Here is a 13,100-nt window from a genome sequence, read left to right on the forward strand (position 1 = left end):
GTTTATGCTGTCCCCCTTCATGGCTCGTTTGTACGGTGAAGGCCCTCGAGTCTGTCCGGATGGAAGGGCCCTTGAGAATAGTCGACACATACGTGCTCGCATAGCTCACAACGGTTTTCGTCTATGATTTCCTTCCTTATCTTTACCTCTTGCTTCGTCATGATGCATCTCTCTCTTTCTTATATCATGTCCTCTGGAATACTGAAGCGTGGTGTCTTGTGGTTATGGCACTTTTCCCCATCGATGTTTTTGCGCTCTCTTCAACATTGCCTCGCTTTTCGTTTTATCTTCTTCCTACGTCCTGTTTTTTTTCAGTTGGGTCTTGCCATTCGATTAACCTTTTATTCGAAAACTGAAAATATAGATGAAAGTGATTAAAATTAAAATTAAAATAGCCAATAAAATCGGTGCCCATATATATTTAATCAAGATTCATATGCCATCTCATTGTCAAACACACTGCGGGTGAAAAACCTGAAAATCTTCCTTGCTGCTTCATTACCCACCAGCGGCTCGAGCTGCTCGATAGACATGTTCGCTACTTCATGGATATTCTTGGTCTCTAGAGTAAGACGCTCGAGGACCTTTGGCTCTACCCCCGGAACGGCACGTATCATATCTTGCGGCAGGAGAGAGAATACACGATGTTCTATCCCTGCTGCGGGAATCATACCTGCAGGCTGACCAGTTGGCGTATCTGAGCCGGAGATATTAAAGTCAAGGCCAATTTGAACCGCCCGTATCGGATCAGGCTCAGAGTTGTTCTTTTTTAGCTCCGCAAATATCTCCGCTGTCTGATAGGGTGAAGACGACCAGATGATTTTCAATCGAGGAAAAGCTAGCGTTAGTAATACCAGTAGATGCTGTGCTGACCTGGGGTTTGCTGGGTTAATCATATTACCAGAGCCAAAGCTAGTAGCGTTGTCTGCAACAAATGATGTGGGTGTAGCAGAAGAAGTAAACGCATCAAATGTGAAGGCTTTATTTTGGTCAAATTCGATTAGGAGCATCGGCTGAGAGTAGTGCTGTAGCATGGTTTCCGCCTGGGTGTACAGTCGGCCATTTTTTAGGGAACTAATCAAATCTCGTACTGATTTACGCTCGACGCAAATGTCTGGAGTTATGATGTAGTCTCCTACTGTCAGCTGGCACGGGACCACAACCATGCTGCGACCATGAAGCAGCGATGGAAGTGCACTTCTAAATTCTCGAACATCCACAACGACGGTGGGAGGTGCCGCTGTGGCTGCGAGGCGACCACCCCCTGCAATTCGCGTATTCACAGTCCGTAGGAATTGTTCTTGGGGATCTTCGAGGCTTTTGTCATGGACTAGCTTCAGAGCCATTGTCTAAACATCTTGTTAGCTAAGGACAACAGAAATAGTTGATAAAGCTGCACGTACCCCTTTTTCGTGAATTAACTTTGTGAAGGCGTCCTTCTCACGCCGAACGGCGCTCAAATACCTCTGTTCTTCCACAGACTCGCCGTAATACATGAAATAAACCCGGACGTTTCGGTCTTGGTGGGAACTGCGATATACTTCAACCCGCCGAATAAATGCTGCGTCAGGCTCATACATGATGATATACCTTGGCCTCAATTCCTCCAGAACATGTTCGTCCATATCTCCATCATAATGGTGGACGACTAACAAGTCATTGACATCATAAAGCTCATAATATTTATCCATATCTTCAAGATCATCTTCCAGGGTAATATGTTGTACTTCTTCTAGGATGGCCTGCTGTATAGCTTCTTCCGACAGGGTTGGAGCTTCCGAAAATTCTCCAGTGTCTACCTGGACACTTCCTTGGGCTTGTCTTCTAGCTCCAGCAGTACTCGCAGCAGAACTACCACCACGGACGCGTCGTCTTTTATTTGGGGGCCCTCTCCCGGTGTGGGTTTGAGCAGCACTGCTCATTGATGTATAGCCTGGTACTTCACCAATGCTTTTCCCTTTTGGTTTAACACCGTACAAGTGATCATTCACATTTGAGAGATTCCGTTTCCAGAAAAGGTAGTCTCGAAATTTTCTTCGCATCATGGCACCTGCCGATGGCTTATGGTCATCTTCATGAGTTACGCCTTCCTCATTACCCTCATTTTCGTCTTGGGATTTGTCCCTACAATGCATGGTGGAAAGATACTCGCGGATCTGTCGGCAAGTTTGTTGGTCACCACACATGATAAGAATAGCATTGTTGGAGGAGCCAGGTGCAGAAGGATTTAAATAGGTGTCCCGCTCGATTTCTTCGAGAACTTCCGCAAGTACGGCCCATTTAGGCTGCTCTTCAAGAATGGGTTCTATCCCATTGAAAATGTCAGAGGAAGATGCATTTTCCTTAACTGGAGTCTTTTTCCTGTAGACTCGTGACTTAGCACTCTCAAAAAGCACGTGGGCTGCATCAAGGAATAGCCAGGGAGAATAATTTTGTTTCGTAGACCCTGCAGGCGCAGAGTGAGCACTTATTACAGTGTCTAGATATTTATTCAACGAGACGGCGTCGAATGTTAATAGAGAACTAAAATTCCTTGTTAGATGGTTTCTTGGTAGACTAAGGGACCAAAAGGGGCAAGCTTACTGAAGAATAGATCTAAGAACTGTTAGATCACTAACGATCTGCCGTGTTCTAAAGGATACACGATGCCACACCGGGTCTAGTTGCCGACGAATCGCAACATCGAAATTTCTGTGAAGTGCGCTATCGACTGTCCAGTCATCCCCAAGATCAAGACCGGTATTGGCCCTTTTGAGTTCTCTGATGTTCACTTCAACGCATTCTAATACTGCGTTTTGAATTTCTCTCATCTTATCAGTCATTGGTACCTCTAGTTCTATTACTTCAGCTTTTCTGTGGCCTTCTAGGGACTCTGCAACAGTAACCTGGAATCTTGGCCACAAAGATGTCTTTTGGAGGAACAGGTTCCGTAGCATATTTGACAATGGTGCAAATCCAGTTGTGAAAGGTTCTGGGGTATCTGAGAATGCCTTGAGCATCCCATCCTTGTTAAATTGCCTATATATCCGTATAATAAAGGCTTCAAGGGCAGTAGCTACAACTCTGTAAAATACCTTTAGCAAAAATAGGACGCTCACTCTTTCCAGATATCAAACTTACTTCTCAGCATGAAGCACAATAATACCGGTGATCAGCTTTGAGTCAAGAAGTCCTAGCATGCAAAATTAGAATGTTGTAAATACGAAGAAAAATACCCATGGTACAAACTTACGGGAAAGCAGGTCAACAACCAAAATTCGCGATGTGACACTGATGATTCCCCCTTCAGAGTAGAGCTTATGCCTTAAAAGTATTAATGTTGTTAAGTCATAATAAGCATGAAGTCGTGTAATACCTCATTGAAACAGTAGCCCGGTCGGTATTGATGACCTTAAGGCCTCTAGCCAAAGGGGATTTATTGACGGCATAATGTTCCGCCAGTGCTGTCTAAAGTTAGCGTTGGCCATTATATATATTGGATGCCAACAATTCCTTCACGTCGACGAACCTTCACCAATCCACTCATTCTCGCGATCTGTAGCTCCGACTAGGAGGATCAGATTATTCCCAGCAGCATCATAGGTGTGGAGTAAATTGGTTATTATTCTGAGCAAGCCTAGGCCTTGGGCTAATATGACCAGCTCATCTTCAGATCGTAATTCATTAAGCAAGTTTTGTTGATATTGCTATGAAATAAAGGTTAGACTATCAAGATATATGCTCAACCAGGCAAATAAAAAATATACCAATGGCAGAGACAGTTTAACTAACGAACTCGGCTGTCCAGACGACATATGGGAGACTTTTCGCGTCAATATATTAGACACGGCTGTGACAGGAAGACACGTGATCTAAAGATATTATACACAAGACAGAGTGAATGTTGGTATCCTTTAGACTGAGAATATGAGTAGTGCAAAGGATCGTCTCAGCTTTAGCATATAGACGTAGTGAAATGGTATACTGAAGGGTATCAAAAGCTCTTAGTTACGCGCTAGAGCAGCAAGCGATTCAGTTTAAAGCGGCAACAAGCACCGCCACCTTAGGCCACAGGTCTTGATTACATAATAAATGTTGATCCCAAGACGATGATGAAGCTCTTTTTTATTTTTTTTGGATGTAACAAGTTGTTGTCCTTTGACGGGGAATGATAGATAGATACCCCAGGCTATACGTGAAAATTCGTGTGATTTGGCCGCTGGTGTCGCGTAAGCACTGCTTTTGCCCCGACGTGCGTTTGACGACCAAGGAGGTGGTAGACGATGTTGGTCTCCTTAACCGTTGGGAAGGTCGACGCTGGCGTTGCAGTCCTTCTCACAGAAGATAACCGACTGGTAGGCTTGCTATACACCCCCATATCGCATCGTTAATGAGTCCGTACCCATTGGTAGCCATACCCTATGAAGTTACTAAATCTGGCCTTCTTTAGATCGAGTTTCCGTCCGTCCTTCTTCCCAGGAATATCACATCCGGTAGCATAGTCGATATCACCGTATCACCAAACGAAGCTGCTGAAGCTGCAGATCAAGCTGCTTCCAAAGCACTACAGGACAAGATCCTTAATACTTACGGAATAAATACGCCTTCTCCTCCTGTTTTGCGGCTCAAGAATGCGACACAGACGTCCTTGGTTCTAGAGTGGGACCCTATACAGCTAGCTACTGCTTCCCTTAAATCCTTGTCTCTTTATCGCAATGGCTCAAAGGCAGGTTCTATCCCACGGCCACTCGAAATGCTTAGCACAAAGATTAGCGGTCTTGCGATTGATACTGAATACACCTTCCAACTCATCCTTCGAACCTCCGCTGGCATGTTTAGCTCTGAGAAACTTGTCTGTCGAACTCACAAGATGACAGATCTATCTGGTATTACGGTTACTGCCGGAATTCTTCCTGCTAATTTAAGAGAGTCTCTATCAAATGCTATGGATAGAATTGGGGGGAAGCTTATTGATACCATCCGTATCGATACTACGCACTTTGTCTGCACGGAGGGTAGAGGTCCAGCTTGGGAAAAAGCAGTCGAAATGAATATACCTGTTGTTCGTCCAGAATGGGTAGAAGGATGTGAGCGCGAAGGCACCATCGTGAGCGTGAGAGGGTACTATCTAAATGCCGATCCCAAATTAAGACAGATTGGCCCAGGAGTCGGTGCTCAGCAAAATAAGAAAAACTCGATTTTGAGTCTACCTACACACGGACGACAAAACAGCACGGCTAATGCCCGATCATCACCTGAGAACAATCAGCATCCGCCAGTTACACCATTCCCTGGTGGTCCTAGAAGCGAAGTTCCAGAGGGCCTGAGACCAGAGGGAGATTCCCCCCCACCTCCCCCACCAAAGGGCGAGGATAGTAGGCCATCAAAGGATCTCCCAAGTCCACCTATGTCCAAAGACCACGATGAAGAGGAGGATGAGGATGAAGAGGAGATAAAAGAAAACAACCATGAAACGCCAGATGACGATGTTGCGACTGACAATGATGACAAAGAGCCAATAAATGGACAGCTAGATAATAAAAATTCAACTTCTCATCCTAATTCAGATGAGGAAAAGGATGACATTGAATCTCAATTCCCGAGCTCAAAAGAGAAGGTATCCAAAACGGAGTCTGGGGGCGCAAAAGCTAAAGGAAGTAGTACAGATGAAGCAGATATGGAGGAAGTGACACTATGAACAAGTTCTCTTGTACTGTGCCCTGGTGATTATTGGTCGGGAGGATTGTCAGTGCCTATTATTCCAGCCATATGCTGCAAAGGGCGTCTATCAGATATAGCATATATTAAAGGCAGCGTTCTTCTGTTTTTGTTCTTTTTATTCGTTTCTACAAACTACCCAATTTTTACCTTTAAGCTGAACTTTTATAATGGATTGCGTGTATTGCTGCTCTGGGCACAGCTCATCTTCTTATGTGATTTATTAAGATTGCTGGGTTTTAATACTACCTATATATGATGGTGGCTATCAGATTTGTTACTACAGGCCATGAGTTTTCTTCTTACTCTTAATAGAACTTTTGGCCTTACTTTACAGGAGCTAGTCGAGCATTGCTCTTAATGAGCTGGATGATCCTCGATAAGATTGAACATATTTATATGTTAAACACAAATCCGTTTTTCATCTAAACGAGTGACCGAAACTACTTATTAACCAGGGGCTTCCATTCACCCCCATCTCTAAAATTCTATATACAGTAGGAAATTTGGATGGATCCCCTAGTGGGTTTCAGTCAAGCTGTTGACTCTTCCAAGCATGTATTCAAGGAGACGGTATCCAGCAGTAGGAGCGTATTGTGGGATTTCTAGTTAGAGTCCCAATGTTAGTGAGGTCCCAATGCTTATGTATGAATGTTATTGGTGTAACTTACCATGTCCAGCGAGATCAACGGTGGCCCATGTAAGGCCACGCTCACGATGTGTCTTTCCAACATATCCAGCTCCACCAGTACGGGTTTCATCCTTGTATGGAACGTAGAACTTGTCAGATGGTTCTTTCTGGAAGCCCTGGAGGCCACCCCAAGTCATGTTTTGGATAGAAGCCAAACTGCCTTCCACGAAAAGAAGGAAGTCAAGGTCGCCGTGGGCGATAATGGTGTTGTTCGTTCTCTCAATAACGCTGGCAAGAGGGCCAAATGTGCTAGGAACAGACCTATCGTTGCGGTGAGGGCCGAAGATTGGGGATTCTCCGCAGAGACGGTAGTCAGTTGGGTGGGCATGAAGGGCTTCCTGGATCTGCTTGTTGTTAAAGAAGTTATTTGGTCCGTCCATGGGATTAGACGGGCTTGGGCAGTTATCCTTGAGGTGATAGATGTTGAAGCATGGGTTAATCCTCTTCACGGCGGTGATTATTTCATCCCAGACATCACAGCCGGCAGTCTTTCCAGGAATGGTCAGTGGGCCAGCTGGGGGGAATTTCAGTGCATTATCCATAAACTCTTTGTATCCGCAGCTCTCCCATTTCTCGGTAATGTCGTTAACAAATGTTTCATTTAAGTCAAGAACGTTGTTGAAGCGGTGCATTGCTGGAACGGATGGGGCTAGAAGATAAGTCAGTTGAGAATCCTATTTCTAGGGAAATCGGTTAAGGCAAGACGTACCATCGATGATCACTTCGGTAGCGCCAATAGATGGGTCAATGATAGTGATACCTTGGACGTTGAAGAATTCGGAATCCTTTCTGTCCAGCATTTCGCTAGCAATGTAAGGAATGTATTGGCCAGCATAGCTCTCTCCGGCAAGGTATACGTTGCTGTGGTGGAGATCAAAGGTGTCCATGAATCTCTTCCAAAAGTCACTGAATTGGTTTGCAACATCGACCTCATCCTTGACGGTGGGCGGACCGGGAGAGAAGCCAGTTCCCGCAGGTTGGTCAATCCACACCATGTTCGTCAGTTTAGACCAGGCAAAAGGGTTTCGCACCGGGATCTCCGTGCCCGGCTGCCACAAGAATGGTCCATTCTCCTGAAGGAGTCCAATCATGGAGCTACAGCCGGGGCCACCGTTAAGCCAAATAGTGATTTCGTTCTTAGCATCAGGGTTCTCTGATGGGAAGTACCAGAAGAACAAGCTGGAGTTTCCAGCTGGAGTATTGGCGAGGTTTCCAGCGTACGACTCTCCAATGTCAAAAGGGACATTAGGAATGCTGGTTGGTTCAACATAGAATTCTGTTCCGGGGATGATGACATTAGTGCTTCGTCAAAAGGAACAAAAAAGCAATAAATAAATAACAGAAAGGAATGGTCAGTTTACTCTTATTTTTGCTAGTCAGATGCCTGGGTGCCCTTGGGGGCCCGCTGGTGGTATCACGTTTGTCAAAAACATGCTGGCTCCCTAGGACTTTGCGAGCTCTGTCTATGGGAGCCACAGTAGCTTCCGTGGCAGCCAGGAATAGGGCGGCTGCCACAATCTGGGTAAAACGCATGTTGGGTGCTGATTTTGTATGTCCTCCAGAGGTTCTCCGGGGTATGCAGAAGAGCAAATCTCTTTTTCGAGTCTGGGTTGTTGGTGATGAGTGAAGAAAAATGGGAGAAGAGAAGCAGGATAATCTATAGTTTTTATACTGAGTATTTGCTCCTCTTTGGAGACTCATATGGCCCATTGTTCAGATGAATTCGGAGTGTCCTCTCCTCCGGCCATGTCATAGCCGTATGTTTCCGTAGCACGGCCCGTAAAATGTATCCGTCTTGAGCAGTGGAATGAATATGGATTGATGGATCATGTTGACGGCTCCATTGCTTAAGTCCATGTTTGATTAAAAGATTGACAATGTAGATTCCCAGTTGGGAAATTGTGGTCTGTTTCCCATCAACACAGAATTGATATATCAAGACGGTATGGAGAACAGTGAATTGAGTCATGGACCATGAGTTGCGGGTCTTGTGTGACATAGAAACAGTTGTTCCCGCTCTTTTTGCACATCACTGGGCCTGATATCGATGAATTATATCGGGCGGAATCTCCGGTAACTCATCAAGAAGGGATTATTTATATATCCTTAATTCATGGGAGCTGATGAGCCTTTTAAATGAAAAGCTTGTCTACAGCCACTGTCTTATAACCACAAGTGCTTGTCGCAGTAGTTCAGCAGAGCGTTAGCTGGTTCTTTCCGGAGATTAATGCCATCTGCATCCGTTAAACCACAGGATATAGTATGGACTAAAGCCAATGGGGTGGGAACATGTCTGGAGCCATATGCAGAAGCCTGTGTCCATGCCTCTTAGCAGCGGCACTATCATATAAAAAACATTTGGCGCCTCTTAACTTTAGTCAGAAGATCAGCGACAGGTATCTCCCTCCGTCGTGCTATAGCAGACTCGCCTCGTCCTTATCCTTGACCCTGTAGTCTTATCTTGTTTCTCGCTCTGTGGAGTTTTTTTGGACTCTTTTATATCCGCAGCTCAGACAACATCCGTCACATGTTTTTGTCCCTCTCATTGGCTGTTCGTTGATCTCCCGCTCTAGGTTAAAATTCCGGTCGGAAGATACCGTGAGGCTTTTTCTGTGCGTCTGCCGAGTACGCCTCGCTGCATATTGAACCGAGCTCCCCGTCGGTGGGTTTTGTGCGTGTGCTTGTTCACTCGCAGGTTTCTGCGTGGAGCGGCAGTGCGGGTAACTATATCAGGGATTCATCCCTGTCTAACCCAAACCATAGCAACCGGACTTGTGTTTGTTCTTTCGGATATCATACAAACACTCAAGTGTACCTCGTTATGCATATGCAGCTGGGTAGCATTTCACATTGTCTCCTCGGATATATGTGTATGGTCCATGTATGCCAATTATTTGACCATTCTAAGTTGCTGCGCCCATAGTGTTGTCTTGCCCCCGGCATCCGGAGTCTTCACAAAGCTTGGATTCTTCATCATGGCCTCAAGCACATTTGCATCGCCTAGTTTAATCGTGTGGTGGGCCATTATCTGCTCATTAAGGCTGACATATCCCCCACGTCGTCGAGTTTAAGGAACGTCATTGTGCATCCAACACTGCCGTGACATAGAGCCGTGATGTATATGTGGTGTCACCTGCATCATGTTTCCGTTCGGGCTGATGGGATGTCTGGTATCAAATTGAACAAGAGCTTTAATGCCGGATATGGGTTTTGGATGCATGTGTGATGGAACAAGCTTTTGCCGGAGCTGTCTGCTTCTGGAGCCTCACCTCCATGTTTGACAATTGACAACCATCCTCATACGTCCGTGATCATCTAGCAAACAAGCCACGCCATACGACTATCCCTGTCTTTACCTTTAATATGATAACTACACCTTCCCAAGACAGCGAAACAGCTTTCGATTCTGCTTTTGCTCACGCTTGCGACCAACAGAGCGGATAGTGCCATGTTTATTCCGCCGTCGAATACTCTGGTTCACACCGGCACTCACGAGGGACTCAACAGGATCTGCATAGTAGTCTTAAGCGGCATGTCAGTGGTCGATTCGTTATAGAATTCTCCAAATAGGTCGTACGCTTTACTCATTCCATCAGGCCTTCTATATTGGAATACTGACATGGCCTTGTACTTGCGTAATCTCGTGCAATAAGAGCCTTACAAGAAGCAATACCCTGCTGAGCCCTCCATATCCCGTATTTTATCCATAGCTTCTAAGCGTTCTCAGAAATGCGATACTTTCAACATACTAGAATATAAGGGTTAGCATAGCCCGTTTCAACTTCTAATCAGCCAATCAAACAGAGAGATATGCGCCCTTCGACTTATTAATCTCGTTGCAAACATTTTGTGCACTTCCGCCTTCTTGTAATCAAATCAATCACTCTGCAACCTTTTGAGATGACGCTCAAAGGAATTTTAAAGCCTCCCATAGCGATTATGCTCAATAAATCAAAGCTTGTTCTACTTCCTGTATCCATGGATATCTACTGAAGCAGTACTATGTATGTATATGCAACCTTGAAGCTTGGGATGTGGTTAGTTATACGCCTATGAGACATCCATGGTGAGATTTCCCCACGGCGGATGCAATCCGATTTCTTAAAACGTTCTCCGACAATTCCAGGTAAAAATATATAACTACCAAGTAACCTCTTGGTATTGTAGATCATTCTTTCGAGTACCAATATCTCAAGTGATGCTTTGACGTCGTTACAAATACGGGACTGTGGGGAGTAAAGGCAAGCAAGAAGCTTGTCTAAATAAACGGACTATTTTAGATCTACTCAGGTAATTTGAGATGGATTCCTTGCCAGACGCACGATCTCCCAATCTACACCTCGCTCACCCAACACAAAGCGAGAATCTTTCGATATGGGTTGACTCATCGGAAGAATGGAAGGCAGCTCTGAGCGCTTCAGAGTACATCGATGAGTATCAATATCTCATGACTGTAACGTACCTCTCGAAGGGTGCTAATCGATAAAGCCCTCCCAGAAAACCAGCGAACTATTCTCGCTTCATGTGAAACGTTTCGGAAAAGCTCCCTTACCCAGGGTCTGGATGGGACTGTCAAAGATACAATCACTCATGGGGTTTCGAGTCTATGCTGCGAACCTAAATATCGAGGTCGAGGCTATGCTTCACGGCTGTTAGATGAACTGTCGCAGCTGCTTCCAAGCTGGCAGACTGATAGGAGGGAGTGCGTTGCAAGCATCCTGTTTTCCGACATTGGAGGAGACTTTTATGGGAATCGTGGATGGCGCCCTTACCCCAGTCACAATATTGGATTTGACCCGGCATTTGTGCAAATACCCTCTGCTAAGCCTATACTGATCACTGATCTTGATCCGCTATGCATACTCGATGAGCAGCTCGTGCGGAAATCCATGGCAGCTGCAGGTCCAGGGAGATTACGACATACAATCATACCGGATGTCGATCATATAATTGTGGCACGGGTGTAGGGAAAAGTTTGCATGCGAGAAGCTATATTTGGGAAAGTGCCCGATATAAAAGGGGCCATCATTGGAGACCTCGGAAATAGAGTATGGGTTCTCTGGAAGCACCGATTCGATGGGACTCCAGGAGATAAGGAAGCGGCAAACACTCTGTATATTTTGGTTGTGGAGAACCGAACGGTTCTCCGGAGTTTTTCCACAGTGCCCGCGCAATTGGTAGCTCTCCGTGAGGAGCAAGAACTTCTAGTCCGGTATGTTCGACTCTGTAGAGATATGGGACCCATCAGTTCAAGTCCAAAACTTGATACAGCGAGCCCAGATTCTACATAGGAAGGAAACGAGGCTAGATAAGGAAGCCACCGTTGAATGGGTTGCAATTGAAAAATATTGTTGATGTTGATCGTCATGACTTGTATATAATTGTAGCTAGAAATACCTAAATACAATAGACGCAGTAGATTAGGTTAGGAGACATAAGCCCACAGTCGTGATCCATATTGAGTGCATCTGTTCTTAATTTGCGGCCGGACTTGGTCTGAAGACAAACAAGCTTTCTTCGTAGAGTACCGATTCGCCTTTAGTCCCGACTCCGTTTAATTTCATCGATATCTTTCCTTCGTCTACGAACCCCAGTTTTTTGTAGAACAGTACAGCATCCATCGTACTCTCAAGGGCTGCCGAGACTTGCTCCTTATTGCAGTGCTCAAGACCCCATTTGACAAGTAAGCTTGCCGCGCCCTGGCGTTCATATTCGCGGTCAGTAGCTATGAAACTGAGGCCTGGGGGGTGGTTAACGTCAAGACTGCAGGGGGAAATCAAAAGAGGGTGGACAACATACGGTAGCATGGCGAATCCCCAATAATCTTTCGGTTCATATCATCGACTCTTGCACCCCATTCACCTAGAATGCCCAGGTTTGTTCCCTCAGGCCATTGCCACGGATGCTCTTCGCACTTTTCAGATATGTATATCGGACGACGCCATTTCGCAAAACTGATTGGGCGTCCCTGACCATGTCGGACAACTAATACCGCCCATCTGGGGTCTCGAATCTCCTCTCTGATCTTTCCAGCCAGACAATTCCTCAGACCATCTCGGGCAGCGGTAGTTGGGAATTGAGCAAGAAGCATGTAATTGGTGCCAAAGGCACTCATATGGAGGTCAGCAATGCGCTGGGCGTCCGACTCTTTTGCTTCCTCGAGAACAAGGCCCAGAGACGCTGAATTAACCATCATGTAGAAACAAGAACGTAAGAATGAAATTTTACTCATATGCATCAAGTATCTTCTCGGAATATTTTGAGGGAATCAACGCCTCGCGCACTGCTTTGGCTGCATCATGAAAAAGCTTTAACCCAACTGGGTATCGAGAAAACCAGTCCCCTAAATATTCCCATGGAGAACCGTGATGGGATTGTATTAACTTGAAGTCTCTAGAACTACCACGAAATATACGAATTTATCCCTGAGTAAGTTGCATATTGACAATTATACATTACGTAGTAGGCAAAGGGGCAGGCATGAGGCAGTGGAAGGGCAGTTATAGGACAACAAGTTAGACGGCCTATGCATAGACAAGTCTCCGTGGCACAACTGGTTAGCGCGTCAGACTGTTAGCAGCAATCTGCTGAGTCATCTGGAGGTTCACAGTTCGATCCTGTGCGGGGACGTCTTCTTTTTTTTCCTTTTCTTGACTGGCTTGCTTAGTCATCATATAAACCCTTCTCCCTCGGAAGATATTTTACCAAGACG

General features: G+C 45.5%; 5 protein-coding genes and 1 non-coding gene across 6 annotated transcripts; 3 read left to right on the forward strand and 3 right to left on the reverse strand.

The window, feature by feature from the left end:
• Positions 1-425: 425 nt before the first annotated feature.
• On the reverse strand, positions 426-3,794 carry MCYG_00611 (DNA repair protein rad16; the record flags this gene model as incomplete). Its single annotated transcript, XM_002850461.1, has 8 exons — positions 426-1,349; positions 1,404-2,523; positions 2,584-3,018; positions 3,121-3,172; positions 3,233-3,303; positions 3,356-3,443; positions 3,509-3,686; positions 3,747-3,794. 8 exons carry the CDS (start codon positions 3,792-3,794, stop codon positions 426-428), a joined length of 2,916 nt encoding a protein of 971 aa, XP_002850507.1.
• Positions 3,795-4,262: 468 nt separating this feature from the next.
• MCYG_00612 (chitin biosynthesis protein CHS5) lies at positions 4,263-5,677 on the forward strand (the record flags this gene model as incomplete). Its single annotated transcript, XM_002850462.1, has 2 exons — positions 4,263-4,334; positions 4,430-5,677. 2 exons carry the CDS (start codon positions 4,263-4,265, stop codon positions 5,675-5,677), a joined length of 1,320 nt encoding a protein of 439 aa, XP_002850508.1.
• A 539-nt stretch (positions 5,678-6,216) lies between these two features.
• On the reverse strand, positions 6,217-7,921 carry MCYG_00613 (carboxypeptidase cpdS; the record flags this gene model as incomplete). The annotated part of the gene is made up of 4 exons (XM_002850463.1): positions 6,217-6,302; positions 6,369-7,037; positions 7,098-7,664; positions 7,750-7,921. The coding sequence occupies 4 exons, from the start codon at positions 7,919-7,921 to the stop codon at positions 6,217-6,219; spliced, it is 1,494 nt and encodes a 497-aa protein (XP_002850509.1).
• A 2,767-nt stretch (positions 7,922-10,688) lies between these two features.
• Positions 10,689-11,743, forward strand: MCYG_00614 (conserved hypothetical protein; the record flags this gene model as incomplete). The annotated part of the gene is made up of 4 exons (XM_002850464.1): positions 10,689-10,822; positions 10,860-11,325; positions 11,356-11,600; positions 11,680-11,743. 4 exons carry the CDS (start codon positions 10,689-10,691, stop codon positions 11,741-11,743), a joined length of 909 nt encoding a protein of 302 aa, XP_002850510.1.
• Positions 11,744-11,862: 119 nt separating this feature from the next.
• On the reverse strand, positions 11,863-12,620 carry MCYG_00615 (conserved hypothetical protein; the record flags this gene model as incomplete). The annotated part of the gene is made up of 2 exons (XM_002850465.1): positions 11,863-12,128; positions 12,188-12,620. 2 exons carry the CDS (start codon positions 12,618-12,620, stop codon positions 11,863-11,865), a joined length of 699 nt encoding a protein of 232 aa, XP_002850511.1.
• Positions 12,621-12,926: 306 nt separating this feature from the next.
• Positions 12,927-13,018, forward strand: MCYG_10509. The gene has a single exon. It is a non-coding gene; the product is annotated as a tRNA-Asn (tRNA).
• Positions 13,019-13,100: the final 82 nt, after the last annotated feature.

Source organism: Microsporum canis, genomic scaffold (assembly GCF_000151145.1).
Source record: "Microsporum canis CBS 113480 supercont1.1 genomic scaffold, whole genome shotgun sequence".
NCBI classification, from domain to species: domain Eukaryota; kingdom Fungi; phylum Ascomycota; class Eurotiomycetes; order Onygenales; family Arthrodermataceae; genus Microsporum; species Microsporum canis.